The 22,913-nt window shown below is 56.5% G+C and overlaps 13 protein-coding genes across 15 annotated transcripts; 6 read left to right on the top strand and 7 right to left on the bottom strand.

Annotated features, from left to right (window-relative positions):
• Nucleotides 1–138: 138 nt before the first annotated feature.
• On the bottom strand, nucleotides 139–1,212 carry H310_11002 (hypothetical protein). The gene is made up of 3 exons (XM_008877531.1): nucleotides 1,047–1,212; nucleotides 817–995; nucleotides 139–766 (listed from the first exon to the last, which is right to left on the bottom strand). Exons 1-3 carry the CDS (start codon nucleotides 1,159–1,161, stop codon nucleotides 230–232), a joined length of 831 nt encoding a protein of 276 aa, XP_008875753.1. The 5' UTR covers nucleotides 1,162–1,212; the 3' UTR covers nucleotides 139–229.
• Nucleotides 1,213–1,531: 319 nt separating this feature from the next.
• On the top strand, nucleotides 1,532–2,101 carry H310_11001 (hypothetical protein; the record flags this gene model as incomplete). Its single annotated transcript, XM_008877530.1, has 1 exon — nucleotides 1,532–2,101. One exon carries the CDS (start codon nucleotides 1,532–1,534, stop codon nucleotides 2,099–2,101), a length of 570 nt encoding a protein of 189 aa, XP_008875752.1.
• A 443-nt stretch (nucleotides 2,102–2,544) lies between these two features.
• On the top strand, nucleotides 2,545–3,120 carry H310_11000 (hypothetical protein; the record flags this gene model as incomplete). Its single annotated transcript, XM_008877529.1, has 1 exon — nucleotides 2,545–3,120. One exon carries the CDS (start codon nucleotides 2,545–2,547, stop codon nucleotides 3,118–3,120), a length of 576 nt encoding a protein of 191 aa, XP_008875751.1.
• A 28-nt stretch (nucleotides 3,121–3,148) lies between these two features.
• H310_10999 (hypothetical protein) lies at nucleotides 3,149–4,348 on the bottom strand. The gene is made up of 7 exons (XM_008877528.1): nucleotides 4,140–4,348; nucleotides 3,988–4,091; nucleotides 3,893–3,932; nucleotides 3,696–3,844; nucleotides 3,579–3,649; nucleotides 3,440–3,518; nucleotides 3,149–3,388 (listed from the first exon to the last, which is right to left on the bottom strand). The coding sequence occupies exons 1-7, from the start codon at nucleotides 4,243–4,245 to the stop codon at nucleotides 3,206–3,208; spliced, it is 732 nt and encodes a 243-aa protein (XP_008875750.1). The 5' UTR covers nucleotides 4,246–4,348; the 3' UTR covers nucleotides 3,149–3,205.
• A 56-nt stretch (nucleotides 4,349–4,404) lies between these two features.
• H310_10998 (hypothetical protein) lies at nucleotides 4,405–6,542 on the top strand. The gene is made up of 2 exons (XM_008877527.1): nucleotides 4,405–4,893; nucleotides 4,943–6,542. The coding sequence occupies exons 1-2, from the start codon at nucleotides 4,444–4,446 to the stop codon at nucleotides 5,849–5,851; spliced, it is 1,359 nt and encodes a 452-aa protein (XP_008875749.1). The 5' UTR covers nucleotides 4,405–4,443; the 3' UTR covers nucleotides 5,852–6,542.
• A 153-nt stretch (nucleotides 6,543–6,695) lies between these two features.
• Nucleotides 6,696–8,951, top strand: H310_10997 (hypothetical protein). Its single transcript, XM_008877526.1, has one exon. The coding sequence runs from the start codon at nucleotides 6,741–6,743 to the stop codon at nucleotides 8,043–8,045; it is 1,305 nt and encodes a 434-aa protein (XP_008875748.1). The 5' UTR covers nucleotides 6,696–6,740; the 3' UTR covers nucleotides 8,046–8,951.
• On the bottom strand, nucleotides 6,784–8,951 carry H310_10996 (hypothetical protein). Its single transcript, XM_008877525.1, has one exon. It carries the CDS (start codon nucleotides 8,943–8,945, stop codon nucleotides 8,106–8,108), a length of 840 nt encoding a protein of 279 aa, XP_008875747.1. The 5' UTR covers nucleotides 8,946–8,951; the 3' UTR covers nucleotides 6,784–8,105.
• Nucleotides 8,952–8,965: 14 nt separating this feature from the next.
• H310_10995 (hypothetical protein) lies at nucleotides 8,966–10,792 on the bottom strand. The gene is made up of 6 exons (XM_008877524.1): nucleotides 10,738–10,792; nucleotides 10,580–10,670; nucleotides 10,376–10,531; nucleotides 9,618–10,331; nucleotides 9,395–9,535; nucleotides 8,966–9,332 (listed from the first exon to the last, which is right to left on the bottom strand). The coding sequence occupies exons 2-6, from the start codon at nucleotides 10,664–10,666 to the stop codon at nucleotides 9,015–9,017; spliced, it is 1,416 nt and encodes a 471-aa protein (XP_008875746.1). The 5' UTR covers nucleotides 10,667–10,670; nucleotides 10,738–10,792; the 3' UTR covers nucleotides 8,966–9,014.
• A 537-nt stretch (nucleotides 10,793–11,329) lies between these two features.
• Nucleotides 11,330–12,978, bottom strand: H310_10994. Of its 2 annotated transcripts, XM_008877522.1 has the most exons (4): nucleotides 12,809–12,978; nucleotides 12,046–12,759; nucleotides 11,862–11,999; nucleotides 11,330–11,807 (listed from the first exon to the last, which is right to left on the bottom strand). In XM_008877522.1, exons 1-4 carry the CDS (start codon nucleotides 12,935–12,937, stop codon nucleotides 11,511–11,513), a joined length of 1,278 nt encoding a protein of 425 aa, XP_008875744.1. In that variant the 5' UTR covers nucleotides 12,938–12,978; the 3' UTR covers nucleotides 11,330–11,510. The 2 variants fall into 2 exon arrangements, with proteins under 2 accessions (XP_008875744.1, XP_008875745.1); XM_008877523.1 differs by having other exon boundaries at nucleotides 11,330–11,999.
• A 707-nt stretch (nucleotides 12,979–13,685) lies between these two features.
• H310_10993 lies at nucleotides 13,686–15,439 on the bottom strand. 2 transcript variants are annotated; one of them, XM_008877520.1, is made up of 5 exons: nucleotides 15,260–15,439; nucleotides 15,050–15,205; nucleotides 14,503–15,000; nucleotides 14,355–14,417; nucleotides 13,686–14,308 (listed from the first exon to the last, which is right to left on the bottom strand). In XM_008877520.1, the coding sequence occupies exons 1-5, from the start codon at nucleotides 15,353–15,355 to the stop codon at nucleotides 14,084–14,086; spliced, it is 1,038 nt and encodes a 345-aa protein (XP_008875742.1). In that variant the 5' UTR covers nucleotides 15,356–15,439; the 3' UTR covers nucleotides 13,686–14,083. The 2 variants fall into 2 exon arrangements, with proteins under 2 accessions (XP_008875742.1, XP_008875743.1); XM_008877521.1 differs by having other exon boundaries at nucleotides 14,355–15,000.
• A 758-nt stretch (nucleotides 15,440–16,197) lies between these two features.
• Nucleotides 16,198–19,530, top strand: H310_10992 (hypothetical protein; the record flags this gene model as incomplete). The annotated part of the gene is made up of 9 exons (XM_008877519.1): nucleotides 16,198–16,376; nucleotides 16,427–16,594; nucleotides 16,643–16,868; nucleotides 16,925–17,344; nucleotides 17,395–17,664; nucleotides 17,748–18,070; nucleotides 18,123–18,558; nucleotides 18,609–19,328; nucleotides 19,381–19,530. The coding sequence occupies 9 exons, from the start codon at nucleotides 16,198–16,200 to the stop codon at nucleotides 19,528–19,530; spliced, it is 2,892 nt and encodes a 963-aa protein (XP_008875741.1).
• Nucleotides 19,459–21,647, bottom strand: H310_10991 (hypothetical protein). The gene is made up of 6 exons (XM_008877518.1): nucleotides 21,449–21,647; nucleotides 20,594–21,403; nucleotides 20,397–20,541; nucleotides 20,234–20,340; nucleotides 20,043–20,182; nucleotides 19,459–19,969 (listed from the first exon to the last, which is right to left on the bottom strand). The coding sequence occupies exons 1-6, from the start codon at nucleotides 21,621–21,623 to the stop codon at nucleotides 19,694–19,696; spliced, it is 1,653 nt and encodes a 550-aa protein (XP_008875740.1). The 5' UTR covers nucleotides 21,624–21,647; the 3' UTR covers nucleotides 19,459–19,693.
• Nucleotides 21,648–21,677: 30 nt separating this feature from the next.
• Nucleotides 21,678–22,501, top strand: H310_10990 (hypothetical protein). Its single transcript, XM_008877517.1, has 3 exons — nucleotides 21,678–21,809; nucleotides 21,860–22,098; nucleotides 22,208–22,501. Exons 1-3 carry the CDS (start codon nucleotides 21,696–21,698, stop codon nucleotides 22,347–22,349), a joined length of 495 nt encoding a protein of 164 aa, XP_008875739.1. The 5' UTR covers nucleotides 21,678–21,695; the 3' UTR covers nucleotides 22,350–22,501.
• The last annotated feature ends 412 nt before the right edge of the window (nucleotides 22,502–22,913 follow it).

Here is a 22,913-nt window from a genome sequence, read left to right as displayed (position 1 = left end):
GTTTTCGTCGTTATCATCTTGGTGCCGAGCTGACCGTGATGCGAGGCGTCGTGCGTTCTAGATGACAGAAGGAAGACCCATGGTAGGCTGGGTTTTCGGCGGCGGGTCAGGTCGCAGAGCTATATCACATGCATCACCCGAGACGGCGCTCGAATGGCCGAGGAACGGAAGGCCGTCCGTCGCAACGGAGTGGTTCGGATGGATTTTGCAACCAAACAGCTTGATTAGGTTAGGCATTGCGACGCCAGAACGTGCCGTCCGAGACACCGTACTGGAACTTGCGGTCGTGTTCGCGGATGAGGAAGGGGTATTGCGTGCGCGCGACGAGCGTGAAGTGGGGCGCCAAGAGTCGCTCGATTTCGGCAAATGAGTCGATGGGAGTCCCGTCCACGGGGTTCACCGTGCCGCCTATCCAGTGCTCCTTGGGCGTGTACTCCTCGAGCCACGAGTATGGGCTGATAAGAGCCAAGACGCCGTCCGACCGTACAAGGGACGGCAACGTGGCAAGGAATTGCTTAGGCTCCGGCAATCGACACAGCAAATTGGACGCAAAGACCAAATCAAATGCGCCCAACTCCGCAACGTCCAAGTTACACGCGTCGCCCTGCGCAAACGTGACTTTGGACCGGTCGATGTCCGCAGCGACCTTTGCCACACGGGATTCCTTGATGTCTCCTTGTAGCAGCGCTTCGTATTCGGCAGTTCCCTTCAATTTCATGGCGTTCGCGACCTCGATGAAGTGATGCGAAAAGTCGATGCCCACTACCTGCACGTAAAAATGAAGCTGAATCGAGTGTATACACTTGGAAGACGTACCTCGTCGAAATGGCGCGACAATTCAAACGACGAGCGGCCGACAGCGCATCCGATCTCAAGCGCGCGTTGGCGGCGGTTCTGCTTGGGCAGATGACCGACAGTGTCCTCAACACAGCGAGGCAAAAAGTTTAACGCATCTGAAGGGGCAAATGCCCATGGCACGACGTCTTTGGAATCCCCTAGAACAACATCCTGAGCGACTCAAAGCACGCATGACACGTCGATGGTACCAAAGTGGAACTGAAGGTACTCGTGCGCCGCACGGTCCGATTCATAGACGGTGGAGCCGCTGGCTGTGGTGCTGCGCGTCGACATTTTGCGGACCGTGGATGTGACGCGTTGCATGGCAAGCGGGCAAGTCCAAGAATGACAACGCAATGCCGCCCGCCGCACGCGTTGGCAAAAAATCTTCATCCGAATTCCGCCATGAAACGTCGTTGACTGGATGAAAATAATTGTTTTCATCCAATCATATATCGGCAAAGAGACATTTCAACACTGTGAAGTAAATCCCCAAGCACATGACGTGGCGACACCACCGACCAGTTTGAAGGTAGGACGTTCATGTCCTGGTGGGCGACAGAGTGGCAGCGGTTCGATCGCACTGTACCTGACAGGACACACAGAATGGACTGGTTGGACTGTCTCGGGTCGGATCGTTGTGTAGTTGAGCTCTCGCTACACTTTTCTTTCATCACTCACGATTTGATTGCTCATGTACTACCAGACTGCCGTGCTTGTGATGTCAGGCATGTACTCTTGCGTGGCTGGCCAACGCCAGCCAGTCGCGCCGTGGTCAACGAGTGTGCTGCCGATGCTCAATCTCTTGGACAGTGTCAAACCGTGCGAATACACGACGGTGGTCCTTCCGTTTTTGCCGTACTTGGTGGACATTCAAAACTGCACCACAGACAGCAACTACACGTTCGTGCCTCCTGCGGCATTTCCGACGGCAAAACAAACTCAAGCGCTGTGCACGAAGCCTACATGTACAAATGCCCTCACCACCCTGCAGTCATTGGATATGCCGAACTGCACGGTGCCATCGCCAACCGGCGAGCCAGTGCTACTCGACGTTTTGATCCGTCATATCGTGGCTTCATGCGATGCTCGTGCTGCAACGTACATGCCGACTGTCATTCCAGTAACCACCATGACCCTCGATGATGCTGAGGCAGAGACGGAGCCGCAGGCAACCGTGACGTCGTCGGCGCATCCACTGCGCGGTTTGTCAGTTGGCGCACTCGCCATCACGATCGCGTCGCTGATCATGCCATTTGTATAGCCTTAATCCAGCGCTTCGGCGGTAGTGGGCGCCTGGCATAGCCACTCAATATCAAAACACTCAAAATGCACAACGATCTCTTCCTTTCACCAAGTCCTGGCAACGATATATGCGTTGACTTTGGATGCAACGTCAAGTTTTGTGGTAATCCCTCAACACGACATCATGTCCACCTTTACAATACGGGTTAAAAGCGGGGGACGCTGTCGACAGCAGGTCTCCTGCCGTCCGTGAGCAAAAGGTGACAGCTATGCAAGAAACCAAACCGACATGAGGCGCATCGCGCTTGACAGGCCACTGCAGACCGAACGGCAATGGTGGCACCACCGGCTACTACTACTCGAGTCCAAGCGAACGCGCGATGTGTCCTGTCAACCTCTGAAACAAAAAGTTCATTTGCTCGGCGGATCCTGTCACTTGGCCTTTACCGCTCTACACAAGACATGTACTTCCCACTTGCCATTCTCGCGGTGTCCATGGCCGATTCGATCGCGACTGCCCAACGCCTTGGTGATCCATCGTTGCTGGTGACTCAGGCCCCCATGCCAAATCTCTTGGAAGGCTCCAAGCCTTGCGACTACACGTCCCTCGCGCCAACGTTTTTGCCATTCTTGGGCGACATTCAAAAGTGCACTGCCGATAGCAACTACACGTTTGTGCCGCCCGTGGCCTACCCCACAGCGGAGCAGATCCAAGTACTGTGTACGACACCCTCATGCACGAGCACAGTGACGTCACTCCTGTCGTCGACGTTGCCAGATTGCACGGTCGCTGTCCCGAATGCCGCGCCTGCCCCGCTCGACGCGCTAATTCGCCGAATCGCTGCATCTTGTCAGCCACCCTCTACGACCACAATAACCCCCACGACCACCATCTCCACGACTGCCGAAGTCACCGTGACTCCACCGATGGAGGACGCCGCCACCGTTGTGCCCATGGCCACGGCAAAGTCTTCGGCTTGGATAGCTGTCGCTTCTCCGATCGCGGTCGTCTTGACAACGGTTGGCATGCAGTTTTAGCTGGTCATGCCATCATTTCCATGATGGAGTAAAGATGATTGCATATCGTTGTTTGAATTGCTTATTCCTCGATCGCCTCCGTCCGTTAGTCGGTGCATTGCACGAGCGCGGCCACCACCGTGATGTCGTCCATCTTGCCACCGGCAGTGTCCTTGTAGCCAGCTTGGCGCGCCGCCAACGCGAACGGTGTCATCCGGGTATGCGACTTGGCCACGTCGTGTGCAACGTCTACCACGGTGGTCGCCAAGAACTGCATTGCTTGCGACGCCTACACGATTGCATCAGTCAATGATGCTGACAAGCCAACATCAGAACTGACGTCATGGCCACGAACAACACTTTCGGCGGAAATCAGGTTGAGGAGCTCGACCAGATGCGGCGGTGAAATGTTGTCGAATCTGGCGAACCTTCTGTTACCGCGATGCATGCACTTGACAGGTGCATGACAATATACGTACAGGCCATCCGTGGCTAGCAAGACAAGGTCGTTGGGTTCGACCGCGATCACTTGGGTGTCGCCATGCTCGGGCTACGTTGTATCGATGACACAGTTGACAGGGGCTGTTCCAACCTACCGTGTCGCGGCTGCCAAATCCGAGCTGATACGGACAATTGAAATAGTGGCATTGCGACGGAGATTCGTACAGAAGTGTCCACTTGTCCGCCTTTTGCCGACACAGGAGAAACCCCGAGTCCCCGACGTTGACGGTGCTGAGTTTGGCGTCTACATGGACAAGGGCTCCCAGACGTATTCAGCAGTTCGCAGCAGTACCGTCGATATGTACGATGCACGCCGTGGAGCTACCAGGAACCTAGATGCAAGTTTATGGCTGAGGCACTTTGACCCGTGGTCACGGTTGGCTGCACCGAAGTGTTGTTGTAGGCATCTGTCAGCCGAGCCTTGGGCTCCGTCAACGTGCTGGCTTCACACGAGGCCATGAGCATGCGCGAATACGCACCAGAGTCAATGCCTAGGGAACCGATGCCTCGACTCGTCATTCCAATCGAGATTGGCCTACCCTTTCGAGCCCACCCGCCAACACCGTCGGCGACCCCAATTGTCGTTGGCGTACAGAACGCGGCATCTTCCCCTTGCTTCTTCTCAGGATGTGGCAACGACACCATACTCGACACGAAGCTCCAACTGCCGAAAGATGGCGACACGCCCAAAGACCCAAGCCACCGCCGCGACGCGTGCCGCCTGGCCGCGCCCAAACCTTGCCGCAGCATCTCGAGTCGTCCACAACCGGACGTTCCTCGCGATTATCCGGATGCCTACGCCTACGAAAAGGTTGCCACAGTTGCCAGTGGTGGGGAGGACAGATGACGCTGACGGAGGAGCTGAGGAAGGCAAGCGAGTTGACGACAACGCGTGATGAGGTGCCACCTGACGAGTTGGCGGCAGAGATCGACACGCCGTTCGACTTGGTTGATGCCATTGAGAAGCACAATCCGACGTCTCTGAGTGACGCGATCGCGGCAACATATGTGACTAACGAGACCGACGGCGAACGGCAATGGAGCCAAACGATTTTGTTCTTGGAAGAAGCGTTGGCGATCGCAAAGCACAAACATGAAGTGGCAGCGCGGTCGAAAGGCGCCGACATCAGCAACTCGGCGCTGGTCACATTGTGCAAAGTGCCGACCATTGTGCCAAAAGGCAAGGCGCTCGACATTGTGTTTGGCGAGACCGACCTCGTCATCCAAGGAAAAGATTTCAACTTGTCGACGCCCTACAGCAACATTGACGTGGTGCTCAAACTGCCTGAATATGTACGCTCGTGCCACTCAGTCCGCAACAAAGTGTCTAACTCGTTGGTAGGAGGCGGTCGCGAAGCTCACCGCGCACAAGTACCAGTTCATCCTGCGCCTTAAAACCCCCGTGACACACAAGAAAAACCGACTGTCGTACTTGTCGTTTGTGCTGGGATGCTTCGCCGAGCAAAGCGATGCGAACGTGGTGTTTCACGTGGACGAGGCGGCGGAGGATTTCACCGACAAGAAGCTGCATGAAATCGCCGAGATGCTACTGCAGTCGCTGACGTCGATGACCGTCATCAAGACGTACCCTGAGGTGTCGGGGAAGCGCTACGTGAGCACGTCGGGGGCACCCTACGTGAAGTGCTACCGACGGACGAGTCCCGGCATCCTGTTCTTCTTGCCGCAAGGTCTGTGCTTCGTCAACCCGCCGGTGTTCCTCAGTCGGCAAGAAATCGATTCGATCTCGTGGAGCCGCGAGACGTCCGAGGCGCTGCGGACATTTGACGTGACGGTCGAGATGGTCGATGGCCAGCGGTACGAGTTTTCGATGCTGGAAAAGGAAGAAATCCCGAGCATCACCGAATTTGTCGGGTTTTTCAAGACTCTGCGCGACGAAGATGATGGAATCGCCCCTGACGACGATGCCGTGGAGAATGGCGAGGACATGGAAGACGACGAGGGCGAGCACACGGCGGACGACGGCTCGGACAATGACCAGCCTCCTGCCAAGAAGAAAGCCAAGACGACAAAGAATGCCAACGTGACGCACAAGAACGGCAAAGGCACCACGACACCAATGGCTGCGCCGCCGGTCGATGACGATGATGACGAGGCAGACTCGAATTATGAACAAGATGACGACGATGGCGAGAGTGAAGAAGATGAATGGGTCGGCAGCGAAAGCTGCAGCGACCGCGCCATGGACAGTGACGACAGCGGTGGCAGTGACGTAAATGAAGACTCGGATTGAACGTGTGCGAACGGTTTTAATTTGGAATGTGCCATTGTGTGATGACCCTCGACACTCAAGCATCTCGCCGGGGATGCGAACTGGTGCTCGGGACCTAGGACAACATACTGTTGATTCACGCGTTTGCCTCACTTCTCTTCTGCCCTCATGGCCTAGGAATCGCGTTGAGAAATCGGATGTCCCAAGTCTCATTGGGTCCATTCCTTGGCTCCTGTCGCCGACGAGTTTGCAAGGTGCGCTCGCGCCCCGCGGCAATGAACTGTCTGCATATCACTGTGGAGCACCATTCCAGTTACCGGTGGTGACTGCGAGCACTGGCACTCATGTGCTCACCCTCGTCGTGTTAGGTGAATGATGCCTCACCTCGCTGTCGCTCATGCAACGTATCATACCACCGTACAATTTGGAGGCCACTCGCGGTACCTTGTCCAGGACATTCCCGTTGCGTTCCTCGAGCCTGCAACTCCATCGTGGGTGCGCGCCTTGCAGTACGCGTCGGCAACTTCTCTCGTTCCTCGCTAATGTAAGTGGATGACGCCCTTCCTCTGGATGCGCACAGAGACACGTTGTCGCTGCGGCGGCGCCTTGTTCATGGGCGACGCTTCCTTCGGGATACTGCAATGACTTCCATCCCTGCACAACGATACAAACTCCAAGTATAATTCGCACCTTCAATGAAAATCAATGTTGGGAATAGGCCAATCAAAATGCAGCGACACTTTAGAGAGCCAATCAAGTCGCAGCAATAGATTCGCATGAATAAAGATGGAGGGGCATGTATTCGTTTTGACGGGTTCTTTGCCTTCCCTGTCTTTTTACGTCTACAAAAACCAAGTCATTCCACCATCAAGACACCAAACCGGAATTTGAAGTGCCGAGCGCACACACGATGGCGGCGACGGGCGACGTCCGACACCAAGGCATGTTGTGGCTTGCGTGCTCGTTCCTCGTGATCCTCTTCCTCGACAGCATCCAAGAAGTCTCGCTCCTGCAGAAGATTGTCCTTGTCGTGTGGTGTTTCCTCGGAAAGGTGTACCTCCACGATTTGAACGCTGTCGCAGTAACACCCGCCAAGTCGCCGTTGCAGTCCCCTCGTCGGCGCACAGCACCGAAGCCACACAACTCCAAGCACCACAAATACAGTCCCAAACCTGCAGTCCCAACTCCACCCACAATAAGCAAGTCGTTCTCCCTGGGATCCTTGAACCAACACACGCACGATGACGACCAGCATGCCCCTGCGCTCAAACGGTCGCAAACTGCATCGTCGTTGACCCCCTTGCATCCAGAACCGATGAGCATTCTGGAACACTTGCAAGAACCTTTCAGCCCACGTACCGACTCGGAAGCGAATTCGTCGCCCAAGTCGGACGGAGAATTTATCTTGGGCGAAGATGACGCGTCTCGCCTGGAAACGTTCAAGACCATGTTGAACTTGGCCGACTCTGTTGGCCTGCCGTACACGGACGAGTACCTCCTCAGTGTCATGGACGTGCCTGGTCGCGCGTTGCAATACGCCGCCGACAAACTGAATCGCATCATCGCGTGGCGCAACGACTACAAAGCACACACGATCACGCCGGCTGAAGTAGCATCGCAATTCAAGACTTGCTCCATGTACTGGTATGGGTACGACTTCCACAACCGACCGATCTTGTGGCTGCGTCCAAAGAAGAAGGACTGGACCAACATGAACAACGACCTGGAAATTCGCGCCAACGTATTTATCCTTGAACTCGCGATCAAGCAATTCATGCCGCCTGGCGTCACTTGCTTCACGCTCATCCTGGACTGCAAGGACGTCGGGTACCGGGAGGTCGACATCAGCTTGACCAAGAACCTCGTGCAAGTCACGACAGGCAACTACCCGGACCGCATCGGATGCATTGGGGTCGGGCCTCTCACGATGCTCGTTAAGGCGTTGACGCGCATCTTTTCACCGCTCCTGCCCCAACGCCTTCGGGACAAGGCTCGATTCATGGACAACCCGCTCGCAACGCTGTCCGAGATCATGCCGGCGGACGTGATTCCGACTTTTATGGGCGGGACGAACCCGCACTTTCTGAACGCGGACGACGAGGCTGGTCGGTTTGAGTACGACTTTATGGTGTCTGAAATGCGGAGGCGCATGGGCATGATCGTGCAGGCCGACGACACCGCGACGGCACCGTCCGTGAACGACCCGCATGTGTAGATTTAGCTCCCACTTATCATTATGCCATACAATTACGATGCCGTTGCCGATGCAAGCGTGTTACACGGACGTGTAGGCCTCGCGGTGGCGCTGCATGTGGTCTGCTATCCATCCCAGTGTGTCGTGGGACTGCTGCTGCTTGGCCTGCAGAGAGTCGATTTGCATCGCCCACCTCCGATCGTTCAGCCGACTGTGGTGACGTGCGACAAATGTGAAGAGCGAGCGAGGTGTAGGGACGTCATCTGCGTGGCTGGCGACTCCTGAGGATGACACGTGGGCCTCCATCGTGGCAAGCAGCGTTTGGATGCGCACGCGGTCGACCATGGCAGCGGGAATTCCACTGGTCGGGACTGATCCTTGGCGTTGGTGGCGAAGTCGATCGCCACTTCTTGTGCCATCGGGTGGCGGGCGTTGGAGGATGTCGAGCAGGGTGATGGGAACGCGAACTGAAGGAACGACGGAGACGTCGTCGTCGCCGTGCCGATGAACGCGCAGTTTGCTGAGTTTCGTCGCCACGAACGACTGCAAGTTGACTTTGGTCCACTCTGGAACGAATTGAGTCGGCGAGTTGTCGCTTGCCGAAGATGAAGTCCGCTCGACCCCTTCAACGTGCTCGAGTTTCGTGGCGTGGTAGAAGGGTAAGGAAGGTGTGGTGTGCGCCATGCCAGGCGCACGATTTTGTTTCGTCGCGCACGGTGGTGATGGAGGCAGTTCAAACGTCTCGTCCGCATACTCGTCTTTCGACGACGCGTCCTCCTCAAACTCCTCCGCACCATACTCCTCTCCATCCAGCGACATGGTCGTCTGTCCTAACAGCGCGGCGCTGCTTGGCGCAATATCGATGGCATGCTCGTCTCCAGGCGCGTCGTCATCGCTCTCGAACGAGTCGCTGTACTCCATCTTGTGTGACGGTTATAAAATGGCAAGACGAGGCAATTCAAATTTTCTGTATGTACTATAGGGAGAACACTACGGTGTCGTTGCGAGCGAGTCGGACGGAAGCGGGGACGCCGCGGTCGGGGGAATGTCGGTGGCTATGATCTCTAGAGGGACATCGACGGAGACGTCGTTCGTGACAATCCCAGGCTCAGCGCTGACCACGACGACTGGCAACGGAGCCGACGGCGACCTGATCTCGGTCGTCGCTTCCGTCCCGCTGTCTTGCATGGCAAGGAAATCTGTGCTGTTTCGCGACGATATCACGACGCTTTGCGTCGAGTAGAACGCGCCACCGACAGACGACGACCGCGATAAGAGCTGCGCTTGGTTCACGACGGGGCAAAACTCCTACCAGCGGATCCGTTGACGTCCCTAAACTTTCTCTCACCAGCACCACGATGGCAACTCACCGGCTCCAGCACGCGAAAGCTGTTCGTAATCGAGCCCGAGTTGTGTCGTTGCAATTCCACTCGACTCGCTTGGAGCTGAATTGTCTCACCGACGACGTCGCCGGGGGTCGTCGTCGGCGATGGCCCTGCCGGCGCTCCCGCCTACCACCGAGCCTCAACACATGAGACACGAAGCGTTCGCTTGACAATGGGACGGCCAAATTGGCTGCGTGGATGCACGTACATCATGCTCCATTTCGCGGGACGAGAGCACGACGACGCCAGCAATCGTGATGAGCACCCCCAACGGAAACACAATCCACTGAGTCGTTGTAAAGTGCTTGAACTCTTCAAAGTAGACGGCGCCGCCGATGACGGAGAACGTGATGAAAAAGCACTGGAAGACCGGCACGATGTACAACGCGTCAAAGTACTTGAGCCCGAGCGAGAGGCAGTGCGTTTCCAGTGAGATCGTGAGGACGAGAGCCGCGATGATGACATAAGTGAGGAACTTGTCGAATTGGTTGCTGCCTTTCAGTGACTGCTTGAGCAACTCGCCCGTACTCTTGGCAAACATGACGGACTGCGCACCAAACACCCCCGCCAACCCAGCGTAAGTCAATGGATGCATCTTGAGCACGGCTTTGTACTCGTTCGAGGTCGGTCCTTTCTTCTTGAGGACAAACTCGGCCTTCTTCAGCATCCCGATTAACGTCCACACGACTGCAAGGATCACCAAGAGGTAGACGAGCATGTCCCAGCGGTAGTACAGGTTGATGAGCGTCTCGAGGGTGTACTCGATGTTCTCGTGCGACCCATAGATCGTCACAACAACTGCGCCAATGCAGATCAGGATCGTGCCGATCAAGTCGTTGCGTGTGAGTTTTTCCTTGAGCCAGTAGTGGGCAAAGAAGATGTTGCATACCAGCGTGAACGCACCGATCGGCATGATGATGCTCTTAGCGACGGTTCAATCACGCGTTCGATTTGTGGGAAGTGTACCTGGGCGGCAAACGACAGCGCGGCAAAGTCGGCCACGGATCCCAGCCCGACGCCGAAGAACCCGAGCCACCATCGCCACTGGGTGTTGTACGGTTTCCGCTCGTGATCGGGGAGATGCTGCTGCAACATGAACGAGTACTTTTGGATGTTGAGGCCCTACACGACTTGGTTGAGACGCCGCGCTCCCACAGGACGTCCACATACAAAATTTGACACGGTCGACCCAACCAAACAGATCGTGATCCCCACGAACAAGCTCGTCGAGCTCACTTGGGCATTGCCTTCCGCCATGGTGCTACACACAATCGAATGATGGGCACGCGATGCATGCCGCTTCAGGGGCGACGGTCGCAAGCGCTTACCTTCTCGCGCGCGGCCCAGGACGCAGCCACTTTTCGCAACTGCGGTAAAGTCTCACAGATCTTGCTGTGAGTTTTCATTGGCTGGATTCGGCACCAAAATGGCTAAAAATAGATAATTATCCCTGAAAATCTCGTGAAGCGCTCGTAGGAGACGCCGACAGCTTCGTTGCATGGTGGGGCCGACTCCGCGGTGGTAGGGTCGATGCGCTGGCACAGCGAACGACGAGCGCATCGGTGGCAATGTCTGCGCTCTTGCCGAGGCAAGAGGATGTTCTGTAACGGGATTGCATCTTGGCCAGAAGCCATCTTGTGATGATACCTGACTTAATTTTTCAAATCCCCAAACGGAACTTGTACTTGATTTTAGTATGGAATCTATTTCGGTGATTTCTTGAAAATTTTCCACAGGCTTCTTTATGAGAAATGCCATTGTGGCGACTGCGACGAAGCAGGCGGCCGACGTGCACGATGCCTTCTGCAGCCGCCGTTTAACGAGCATGAGAGATGCAATGGGTGCATGACCCGTCGTGCTTCAAGCATCTCGCATGGCTCGTCGAGTGACGCAGTGCGAACGACAGGAAGGTTGCACCTTGTCGACGCCCCACCACTGGAGGAAACTCCCATTCGAACGCGAGTTGCATCGTTCGAGACGCCGGATGCAACCTTGCGCACATGCCGGGTTGTTAAAGGGGGTCCATCGCAACGAAAGTGCAAGCAAAATATGATTCAACAAAGTGGAAACCTGACGATGGCGACACGTGACGACTTAGCTCCTACGGCTGCCCCACCGGCACCTCTTCACTCGGAGGTGCTGTGTCGACTACTACTACTGGGGTTACTTCCGCGACGTCGACTGCCGGACCGTTGGGGACGGCTGGGTCGACAGGCATCGCGACATTGGTGGGCACTGGCCTGGCGAAGTCTGTCATTTCCGTTCCATTGTCGTGCACCGCGACGAAATCCGAGTTTCCTCGCGACGACATCACGACGCTCTGGGTCGAGTAGAACACGCCGCCGACGGAAGACGATCGTGACAGGAGCTGGGCCGGGTTGGACACGGGGCAAAACTCCTACGCGCACCATGCGTCACGTTAAGGTCGATGGCAACGACGCCAGGTCCGTACCGGTTCCAACACACGAAAGCTGCTCGTAAACGACCCAGAGTTCCGTCGCTGGAGGTCGTTGCGAGGCTGCATCGAAATATCCCCCATGCAGTCGGTGGACGTGGAAGATGGAGGCGGCGGCACGGTCGGCGCTCCCGCCTGCAACAAAGCCGCCTCAACGACAGATCCAGAAGAGAGAACCTACATCATGCTCCATGTCGCGGGACGAGAGCACGACGACGCCAGCAATCGTGACAAGTACCCCCAACGGAAACACAATCCACTGCGTCGTCGAAAAGTCTTTAAACTCTTCAAAGTAGACGGCGCCGCCGATGACGGAGAACGTGATGAAAAAGCACTGGAAGACCGGCACGATGTACAACGCGTCAAAGTACTTGAGCCCGAGCGAGAGGCAGTGCGTTTGCAGTGAGATCGTGAGGACGAGAGCCGCGATAATGACATAAGTGAGGAACTTGTCAAACTGGTTGTCGCCCTTGACCGATTGCTTGATGAGCTCGCCCGTACTCTTGGCAAACATGACGGACTGCGCGCCAAACGTGCCGGCCAACCCTGCGTACGACAGTGGATGGATCTTGAGCACAGTTTTGTACTCGTTCGAGGTCGGTCCTTTCTTCTTGAGGACTGCCTCGGCCTTCTTCAGCATCCCGATCAAGACCCACAGGACCACGAGCAGCACGAGGAGGTAGATGAGCATGTCCCAGCGGTAGTACAAGTGAATGAGGATGTCGAGGGTGTACTCGGTGTTCTCATGCGCGCCAAACACGGTCACGAGGACAGCGCCGATGCAGATCAGGATCGTGCCGATCAGGTCGTTGCGTGTGAGTTTTTCCTTGAGCCAGTAGTGGGCAAAGAAGATGTTGCATACCAGCGTGAATGCACCGATCGGCATGATGATGCTCTGTCGCGTTGCAAGTGAGTGGACGACGGGCACGTAAAAACGGGCAAACCTGCGCGGCAAACGACAGCGCGGCGAAATCCGCGACGGACCCGATCCCGACGCCGAGGAACCCAAGCCACCATCGCCATTGCGTGTTGTACGGCTTGCGCTCGTGGTCTGGAAGATGCTGCTGCAGCATGAACGAGTACTTTTGGATGTTGAGTCCCTACTCAGACGTGGATGCGATTCGATCGAATGGCGCCGACGAATGTGCAGCACGTACCAAGTTGGAGATGGTGGAACCGAGCAAGCAAATGCCGATCCCGATGAACAAGTTTGACGTGCTCACTTGGGATTCGTCTTTCATCCTGCAAGTACGTCCATGAGGCCCCGAACGCGACGATGGCGGCGTGGTGTACCTGGCGGCAAGTGGTCGCTCCAGACGCACTGGTCGCTTGCAGAGTTTGGTCTGACAATCCGTCGTCTCAAGTTGCAAAAACAAAAAAATACACTCGAATTTTTTGGATATTATCCACCTCGACGCAGTGTTGTGCTGATGGAAACCTCGTTCGGTTTAAAAAAACACAAAGAATTTCGCCTCTCCCGTTTGAACCGACCACATTTTTTTTTGAATGAGAATTCACGGGAATTATTATTGCTGTCCCATGTGCATCTCGGAATTACACACAAAAATGTCAGTTTCGGACCATATACAATGGTTTTGTATCCCTGGAAGCAATCGAATGGACCCCCTTATGACGCCGCGGTGAAAACGTACCCGATTTTGTCGTCGACACAAACCTGTACGGTGGTTGAAACGGACGCGAACCCACGGCAGCGGCAACGGACGGAACACGCCCAGGAATTCAAGCGCGCACCCAGGAGCGACCGCGGCGACGGACGGATCGTCCATTCGAACGCATGAGCACACGCTGGAGAGACTGGCCAGGGGGATCGCAAGGTCTTGCATGATAAATGAATTGTTGAATTGTGGCAGAGAGGAAAGGCACGGAATAGACGAACGTGTGGTTCGCAACGTCGAGCATCCCAACGGTGGCCGAGGCATTCAGTGTCGACGCATTGGATGTTGTGCGTGGTGTTGAGCTAACACTCGGGCTCAAGCCGTCCGTCCGCGACGCCACCATGTCGGTTCGCTTGCATCTCGACATCGTCAACCGAGTTGCAGTTCGACCCGACTGTGGCGCTTCCCCCGCCAATCTACAATACGCCGTTGTAAGCATCTCCATGTCGTGGGACATCACGGCGGCGGTGCCGACAATTGGAACGACCAACGACAGAGGTTTATTATTCCAACGGAGCGCCACCCGTCGTCGGTGCTCGCGTTCTACAACGCCGCCGCCAGTCCCTTGCTGCCACAGGAATCGTAGTTGTGGCACGTCAGCAGCGGTTGCCGTACATCGTTGCGCATGTCCCGCCTCGACAGGACTGCAACGCCGCAGATCGTGATAAACACGCCGAATGGAAAGCACAGCCACTGGACTTGACCAAACGTCGCGAACTCTTCGAAGTAGACGGCGCCGCCCATGACAGAGAACGTGATGTAGAAGCACTAGAAGTAGCATCAGCCACATGAAGGTCAAAGGAGGATCGCGCACGGTGAAGACGGGCACCATGTACAACGCGTCAAAGTTCTTGAGGCCCAGGGACAGCAAGTGCGTCTAGCGGGATGGTTAAGGCGAGGAAAAAGGAAGATGGGCATGGACGAGATGCATGCGGGGAGAGCGCATGAGAGATGTGGGGTACCTGCATGGTGATGGTCATGACGAGGCAGGTCAGGATGACGTAAGTCAAAAACCTGTCGAACTGGTTGAACCCGCGCGCCGTCTGCTTGATGAGCTCGCCCGTGCTTTTGGCAAACATGACAGACTGCGCGCCGAACACTCCCGCGAGACCGGCGTACGACAGCGGATGGATCTGTCGGCATGCCCTGTACTCGGGCGAGAGTTTTCCATGGCGTTGGAGCGCTTCCTCGGACCGCACGAGCGCAATGTACAATGTGCACAGGAGTGCGCAGATCGCACTAAAGTACACGAGCATGTCCCAGCGGTAGTACAGCCGGAGGAGTTCGTCCAACGAGTAGCTCGTGCTCGAGTGGGACCCGAACACGGTCACCATGACCGCGCCAATGCAAATGAGGATCGTCCCGAACAAGTCGTTGTGACTGAGGCGTTCGCGAAGCCAGTAATGCGCAAAGAAGATGTTGGCGACCAGAGTAAATGCGCCGACGGGGGCAATGATGCTCTGCTCGACCAACGCATGAGCAACGTCGCCACGTGATGATACAACATACCTGAGCAGCATACGTGAGGGCGGCAAAATCGGCGATGGACCCGACCGCAATGCCAAACAGACCAAGCCACCACCGCCACTGGGTGTTGTACGGCTTGCGTTCATGCTCAGGCAATCGCTCCTGCACGATGAACGAGTACTTTTGAATGTTTAAGCCCTGGACGACAGACACACATGAGACAACAGCGCCTACTGTAGCATGCATACGCACGAAGTTGGAGATGGTTGTGCCGACCAAGCACATGGCGATTCCCGTCATCAAGTCATATTCCTGGCCCGCGTGGACTGCGCTGATGCTGGGGCTCATGTCGGCGTCCAGCCTTCTTGTGTGACTCCACCGGCGCCAGCTCGTCGCCGAATCTGGCGAATCTCTTGCATGGCCCGACGTGGGTGGATTGACATGCATACAAAAATCAAGTATACATTTTGCATGCACGCACGACGATGGGCAGAATGGCCATCACATTCGCACTACAGAGCGTTTTGCACAAGTCCAAGGGGAATCCGCCGCTGATGGAAGTGCCTTCTGCACTATATTTCGCACAGATCACGCCTTCGAATGCGCGACAAGCTTCGACACTTGTCGATAAGCCACGAAGTACTCGCCGAGTGTTGCGTCACATGATCGTGAATTATCGCGTGTCAGCATGGACTTCCCGTCGCTCAAAAGACACCTCGTTGAGGGTGGAAGGCGGAAGAAGCAACTGCGAGGGCATGCAGCCGGCGCAGGATCGAATCCACCTTGCGAAGCTCCCACCGAGCCCGGCAGTGGCTCGGCGCAGAAATGGCCGTCGATGTGGATGTGGTCCTTCGACCCGATGTACGTGTCGTCGAAACCCGAACACACGACATCGTCGCGTGAAAGCAGCCAATCGTAGCAAGTAGTATCGGCCATTTCATATGATTTCGACCAATCAAAATGAATTGAGGCCGGCACATCGACTCGCACGACAGCAGTCGACACACCCTCGCACACACGACAGGTGCCGCCGCGCCGTCCATTCGAAGCGCCTTTGCGAGATCGCTGCGGCAAGGACAAGGAGCACGCACCTTCGCAGTCCATGCACTTGCCAGTAGCTATATTTAGCTCCACTCCCGGCCCCAGCCGACAAGGTTGTCGCCTTCTGAGTGCCACGACCGCCCCGGACCATGGTGTACGATCTATCCAGCGGCGGGATGCAGCTGTGTGGGTGCGCAGTTGGGCGTCCGTGCACATGCGGCTATAGCGTTCGTCGAGTCGCCGAGGAATCTGTGGTCGCTGTCCCCGACGATGACAAGTGGATCGAGGTCGCGCCGGGGGTGGTGTTGCGGTTGAGAAAGGAATACGAGTGAGAGTTTCATCCACGTGGGCATCCGTTGCTATGGTGTTTGAACGTAGGAACGTACCAGGCACACGCAACTTTCGACGCATGCACCAGTACCGCATGTCCTTGGCCGATGCCATCGCCGAATACAGCGCTGCAATTGCAGCCGCGAACGCCCACAAGAAGGTCGTGTCGCTCGAGCTGGTCGAAGTCGCTAGCCGCCGGAAACGGCTCGACGAAGGGTTCAAAGTCGGCACGACCGACGCTCGATCTCATCGCGGGATGTGTAGACGATTCCCGCCTTCCGCTGGCGGGAAAGCGCTCTCGAAAAAGGAGCTCCAGGACGTTCAGCAAATGATGTCGGCATATTCGGACTTGACGACCCACTTGAATGGCCGACCGCCTGGGTTTGTTGCGAGCACCATTCCCGTCGCTGTCCACGTCCTTGGGCCCCACTTGGACCTCCTGCACGCCCAACTCTCGGCCACCATTCAAAACGCGAAAGCGAACATTCAGGTACCTGCCCCTCCAGTCGTCCGATGGGCCCACAACGACCTTTGCATGGGCTGCAGGGGTGCAAAGCATTCGTGTATGCCATGGCTGCTACGCGAATACAAGCAATCGCCCGAGGACGGCAGCTGCGCATTCTCCACGCGAGAACTCTCGTCACGATGTGGTTTCGTGGCGAGTTTGCCGCTGCGGTGACATTGCAATGCTTTACGAGAAGAAATCGAGCAAGGCAGTACGTGGCAGAACGCCGGCGGCGGCGCCACCAATGCGTTTGCAAGATCGCGTCCATTCACGTGCAGCGCACGGTCCGTGGATTCCTCGGGCGCAGAGCAGCCGCGGCAAAGCGATTGTCGCTGCGCCAAGTGAAAGAAGCCAAAGCCGTCGTGACGTTGCTGTGCTGGGTGCGATGCCTTGCCGCGTTTCGACAGGCCAAAGTCCAGAAGGACCTGCGCGACGCCGACCGGCGGCGCATCCGACGACAGGTGCGCAAACTCGCCGCGCTTGCACTGACATGCTTGCGAATATGCGACAGGAGGCGGCTGTGGACGTCCAACGAGTGTTTCGAGGCCACTGCGGCCGCGTCAAGGCACGGCAGAGGAAGATCGAGAGCAACTTGAGCGAGCCTGTGCGCCAACTCGTCTCGGAGCTTCAAACGACGGGAGACCTCTGGGCGTTCGTGCAAGCTGTGGACAACGAGTACCGGCACTTTGACCGGGAGCGCCGGGACGAAGAAGAAAATGCGTCGACGTTTGTAAACACGGTCCTTCGGGAACGCATGCTGCACCAAGAGCGTTCGCTGTTGGTATGACGAGGAGGATCCACTGGTGGTGGTCGATGATCTTACCAACGTCTTGCATGGCTGACGTGCGGATTGGAATGTCGTAGGCATGGCATGCATCGCGGGCGATGGCATCGCCAGTCGTTGCTCACCAACGTCGCCTTGATTCGGCCTACGAGTCGCCACTGCCGTCGGTGACGTCGTCGGCCTCGGTGAGCTCGCCGCATGGGACGATCAGCAACTCGAGCGGCAGCATGAACAGCGGAGGGGTCGTCGCACCGCATTCGCTCTTTGAGATGGCGTCGGAGGATGCGATCCATCTCCATCAAATAGCCCCCGAGACGATCGATCTCCCGGACAAATACCCTCCGCACGTCATTCGCCACGCGATGGCTCAAGGCTACGCTGTTGAGGAGGTTGTCGCCGCGTTGTAAGCTATCGACGGCATTGCGCGAGTGCCGATGCATTACACGGTATTGTAGACGCGGACTCGAAGCCCAGGGTAAAACGACGCGCAATGTCAAGTTGGTGCTGCGCGAACTGAAACGACGCACGCCCCTCATGCTGAACGCGCTCAAATCCGAGCGTGTGGTGCGGCAATCGAGGCAAAAGAGCCCTCCAAAGCATGTCCCTCCGCCGTCTGTCGTGCTAGACAGCGCTGCGTTGTCCCATCCGCCGTCGAGCGATGGCCTGGCCGTGGTCGACGATAAAATGGTCGCTACCTTCTTGGCGCAGATGCTACCCGACGGAGTAAACGAACCCATGGGAAAAGTGATATTTGCCGCCGCGATGCTGGCATTTGTGCCTCCCCTTGTGGATGTGGATGGCGCTTCCTCCGTGGTCCTTGCCGATCCGTGGACATCATCGCCCAATTCGCACTTTGCAGCGTACGTCAAGGCGCCGTCCGCGCTGCTGCAGGTACATCAACCCCCTGCCTCCAACCGCTTCTAGACGTTGTCTTGGACCAGATTCGACGGGAGCAACTTGTCACGGCGGCAATTGCGCCGTACGAGCAGGTGCTGAAGAAGAACGAGATCGTTCATGGAGGAGACTTGGATCGGTACGCGAATACACTGCGCCAACTCCAGACGTGGAATGTCCCCGGCGGCCTCGCTCAGTGCATTGTGTTGGTCCTCAAAAACTGCCGACGACGGCAGCACCACATTGATTCGCGCCACGTCCGCCGCCAACAGAGCGCTGCTACCGTCCCACCAAGTCGTGTCAAGTCGGCGGCGCGAGCGATTGCTTCCCCGATGACCATGCGCAGCTCAACCGCCGACACCATCCTGTACGATTTGACGTCACGAGGGGCAACCCCCGCTTCGTCGCCCGACGACGACCCGCCATCCCATGGAATGAGCGAGATCCAGTGCCAGTTCCTCGACATGAAAGCCCGCATCGAAGCCACGGCATTGACGCCGGTCGAAATGGACAGTTCCCTCTTCGACTTGTTTTTCCAAGCGCTGTTCGTAGTCTTGCCGCTGGACGAAGCCACGACACAAACTCCAACGTCCGAGGCCATGAATCCCTGCCACTTGGACTCGTTCGTGTACCAACTGCTCGACCCGGCGCTCACCATGCACGCCTCCCACCGACTCCTGAAGCGCCGCAGCCAACGGACGGCCACGATGGCGCGCGCATATAGCAACGCTTTCAAAGCGGCCAACTGCCACTGTGTCAAGGACATCGTACGACGGGCACTGCATGGGACGATGACGTCTCTGAGTGACACTGTCGTAGGTGCATCGGTCGCTCGACGCCTTTCACGTACCGGACGTGCTGGCGGAGCAAGTGCGCGCGTGCATCGGCAAGGTGCTGTTTCCGGTAAGTCGATACACGATTCAGCATTATCGTCTACCTGGACACACTCGACGGACGGGCCATTCGTAGCCGAGCAGCCGCGACGTCGATCCGCGTCGCGTCAAATCGCCGAAACAACTCGCTCCGCTGGCTCGGTTGGATTCGCCGCTGCTTCGGTCCCGTGGTAAATTGCCACGTGGAGACGACCTTTCGGTCATTCCCGACCTCGTCGACGACGACATTCTGTGGCAAGTTACAGAAACGCGTCCATCGCAGCTTCAAACGCTGCGTCCATGATGTATAGCCGCATGAGGTCGAACTCGATCGAGCTGGCGTCGGCCGCATCTTCTGGACCATCCGATGTGGTGTCGAACGTCATGGTGAGGACATGGCCGCTTGGAGGAGGCGATGGTTTCAGCTCTCGACGCGACTTTTCCAGGCTCGCTTGTGTTGCGGCAAGGTGTTTCAGCCGCCGCCACTGGCCTTGTAGCAACGGCTGCAGGCTGCTCAAGTCTAGCACGCGAGTCGCCTACCGCCGGCTGTCGTCAGGATGAAATAAGCAAAGTGATGCCGTTTGGAGGCAAATACAGCCTGGAATGTACCTTGTCTCGAAGAAGGAGGAAGCGCAAGAGACTAAGGGCGCTGGCAATAGCATCACTATGGCGGACGAATTCTTGGTCTGGACGCGCACGAAGCATGGTTGTCAGAAACGGGACGAGCTTCGCATGCAAGCTCGAGGCAGCTACAGATGTCGCGTGAAATGGCCGTGTCAAGAAGATGCAGTAGCTCTCACAAGGTTCTCCCCACTGCTTGGCGATGTCTCCACGTATACGGTCGACGACGATCGCGACGCAATTCGGAAACGGGCACGTGCGGGCCAGCTCAGCAAGTACGTCAAACCTAACAAAGTTCAGGGTCCTTTCGAATGGAAAAGATGTCCACAATGGATGTCGTGCCTCGTCGCTGGCGAGACACAATCCACGAGGAGCTGCCACGCAGCGAGACCGTGCGCTCTGTCAGGCGCGTTTGGGAGGACGACCAGGGCGGTGAGGACGCCTCGGAGAAGCGGCGTCACAGATTGCAGACGGTCGGTCAATCGAACTAGGCCAAACCATGAGTTGCATGTCGTGTCCAAGAGTTCATCTGCACTTACGCCTTGCAAACGTATCGAGGCCGCACACTTTTTCCGTTGGAGAAGCTTCCACAGAAGCGTCGATAAGCGCCAAGGGATTAGGGTGGTGCATGATGGCTGTTGTGAGGGTGATCGCGCCGCGTTTTGCTGCGAGAGAGGGGTGGTTTACCAAGGTTTCAATGTAAGGAGCCAGGGGCTGGATCGCAAAGACGTCGAAAGAAACGGTTGTGGCCCCGACGCTGCGGAGCGAAGGGGCAAGTGCGAGCCAATACGCCATGACGGCCAGACCAGTGTCGGGCCATGACGGCTCGCCGAGGTATTTTAAACCGAACGGGTCGGGAAGAACGGCCGATAGCATCTGGTTTGTGTCGCGGATCACGTCTGCGCGAATGTCGTGTTCTTCATCGCAGTCTTCATCCAACTCGTCGTCGAATGAAGTGTCCATGGAGGCATTAGGAAGTATGGCATTCATCCATTCAGATCGATAGACCTTCCACCGGGCAAAGAGGACAAGGTGGTCGAACGGAATGCAGCAACGTCCGAGCGAAGCAACGGCCATCTCCACGAGAGCAGGGGGAGGAAGAGATGAACCCATCAAACGCTCCATGTTCGTGCCGAGGATTGCGAGAATGCATCCCACAATGCTTTTAGATTGCCGTAAAATGGAGGGAGATGCATTGCCGGGGAATTGCACCTTCAGGAGGAGATCCTGAATGAGGTCGAGGACAAATTCGTCATGGGCTGGACTCTTCGGCTGAGTTTTTCGCAGTAGCATGGATAGCGCATCTTCCAAGAAGGGAGCTCGCTTGTCGTGGGGGAACCCAGCGAGGACTAATGCAAGTGATACCAATTGGCTACACCGTCATGAATACTCACTTGTTGCTTGCGTTGCAAGCAAGCGACGGAATCTCGACGTTGTCTCGCTGCACACTTCCTCCTCCACACGGATTCGTTCAATGACTTCCATGAAGACATGCTTCAGCCCCATGCCTTCCATGTCGCTCAGAGAAACAGTATCTCCATCGACAATTCGCCCCAACAGCTCGTCCATCTTCGTCGAACTCTTCAAATCGGACAATTTATCCGGAATGGTTTGCTCCGGATAATTCCTCGCCCGAATCCGATGACAACTGCGGTCGCAACATGCGGCGACGTCACGGGGCAAGGCGAAGTGGCCTTGCGCACCAGGGAATCTTGGATGCGGACTTACCCCGGGATTCCAATCTACGTGCATGATGTGGGTACACGTTGCGCGCAATCCATGGCGTTTTATGCATCCCTGTGCAGGTATGGCTGGACGTCGTGGTTCGAAGAGGAATGCAGAAGTGGCGCGTCGTGACGGTGTCGACGTCTTCCACCCAAACGTGCTTTGTCCTCGTGGGTATCCTCTCTCTCCAAGCATTGACTGCCCGTGCTCCACTTTCCCGCCGTGAGGGAGACGCCAACTCGAACGATCTAGACTACAACTCGTCAACGTGGATGGCGGTGCATTGCCTTGCCGACCTGTCTCCCTTCGACATGCGAGAGTAAGGCACCAAACATTCTTTCACTTTTGCAGTCTAAGTTGCTATCTTGCGTGCGCCTTGGCTAATCCATCCCTTCTCTTCACGCCTCCTTAAACGTGCGTCTGTGTAGAGTGGCTCTCCTTCGATCGCAACTTGCACAAATGACCGGCCCATCGCCGCCACCACCGCCGCGGAACCTCGTCCTCGCTATGACGACGCAGTCACCGCCGAGCATCAGCTACTATACAATGCAGGATTGCCTTGCCGTGTAGATCACTCCAGTGTGTCGTAGAACCCCTATGTTAGCCCCCCGTGGAGGAGTTCACGGGAGTTGCATGCTTTAAACACGGGGCAGTACGCGAAGGATTGCATCAACTTACCTTGCGACAGTGTTGCTCACGAAAAAAAGTCCCGGGAGTGCAAACCTACCAAGAAGGCCGTGGACGCAGCGGCCTCGAATGGACGTCGTCAATCTTGCATGAAACTCGCATGAGACTTCATCAAGACTTGTCGGTTGTAGCGGTCTTCGTAAGCGCTTTGTTGACGACTCGTTAATTACAGTACTTTGCATCGCAGTCCCGACCATGGCCGCGGTACGCCAGGATGACCAGCCTTTCGAAACCATACACGTACCAAGCGAGGAGGCGATGGCGAACGAACGGCGGGTGTTTACGACAGATCTTTAGGAACGAAGCGCGGCCTCACTGAAGGATGAAACGCTAGTTGAAGCGTGGGAACGATTCCATTGCTACTGTTGGTCACCTTGAACCTTTCCATTCCATGTTGGCCTGCATTGATTCGGTGCATGAAGATGCCTGGCAGGTCAGGGTGCCGTG

This window comes from Aphanomyces invadans (assembly GCF_000520115.1).
Source record: "Aphanomyces invadans strain NJM9701 unplaced genomic scaffold supercont1.29, whole genome shotgun sequence".
NCBI lineage: Eukaryota > Oomycota > Saprolegniomycetes > Saprolegniales > Verrucalvaceae > Aphanomyces > Aphanomyces invadans.
Note: the sequence above shows the minus strand (reverse complement) of the source record. Positions and strands in the feature narration are given on the sequence as shown.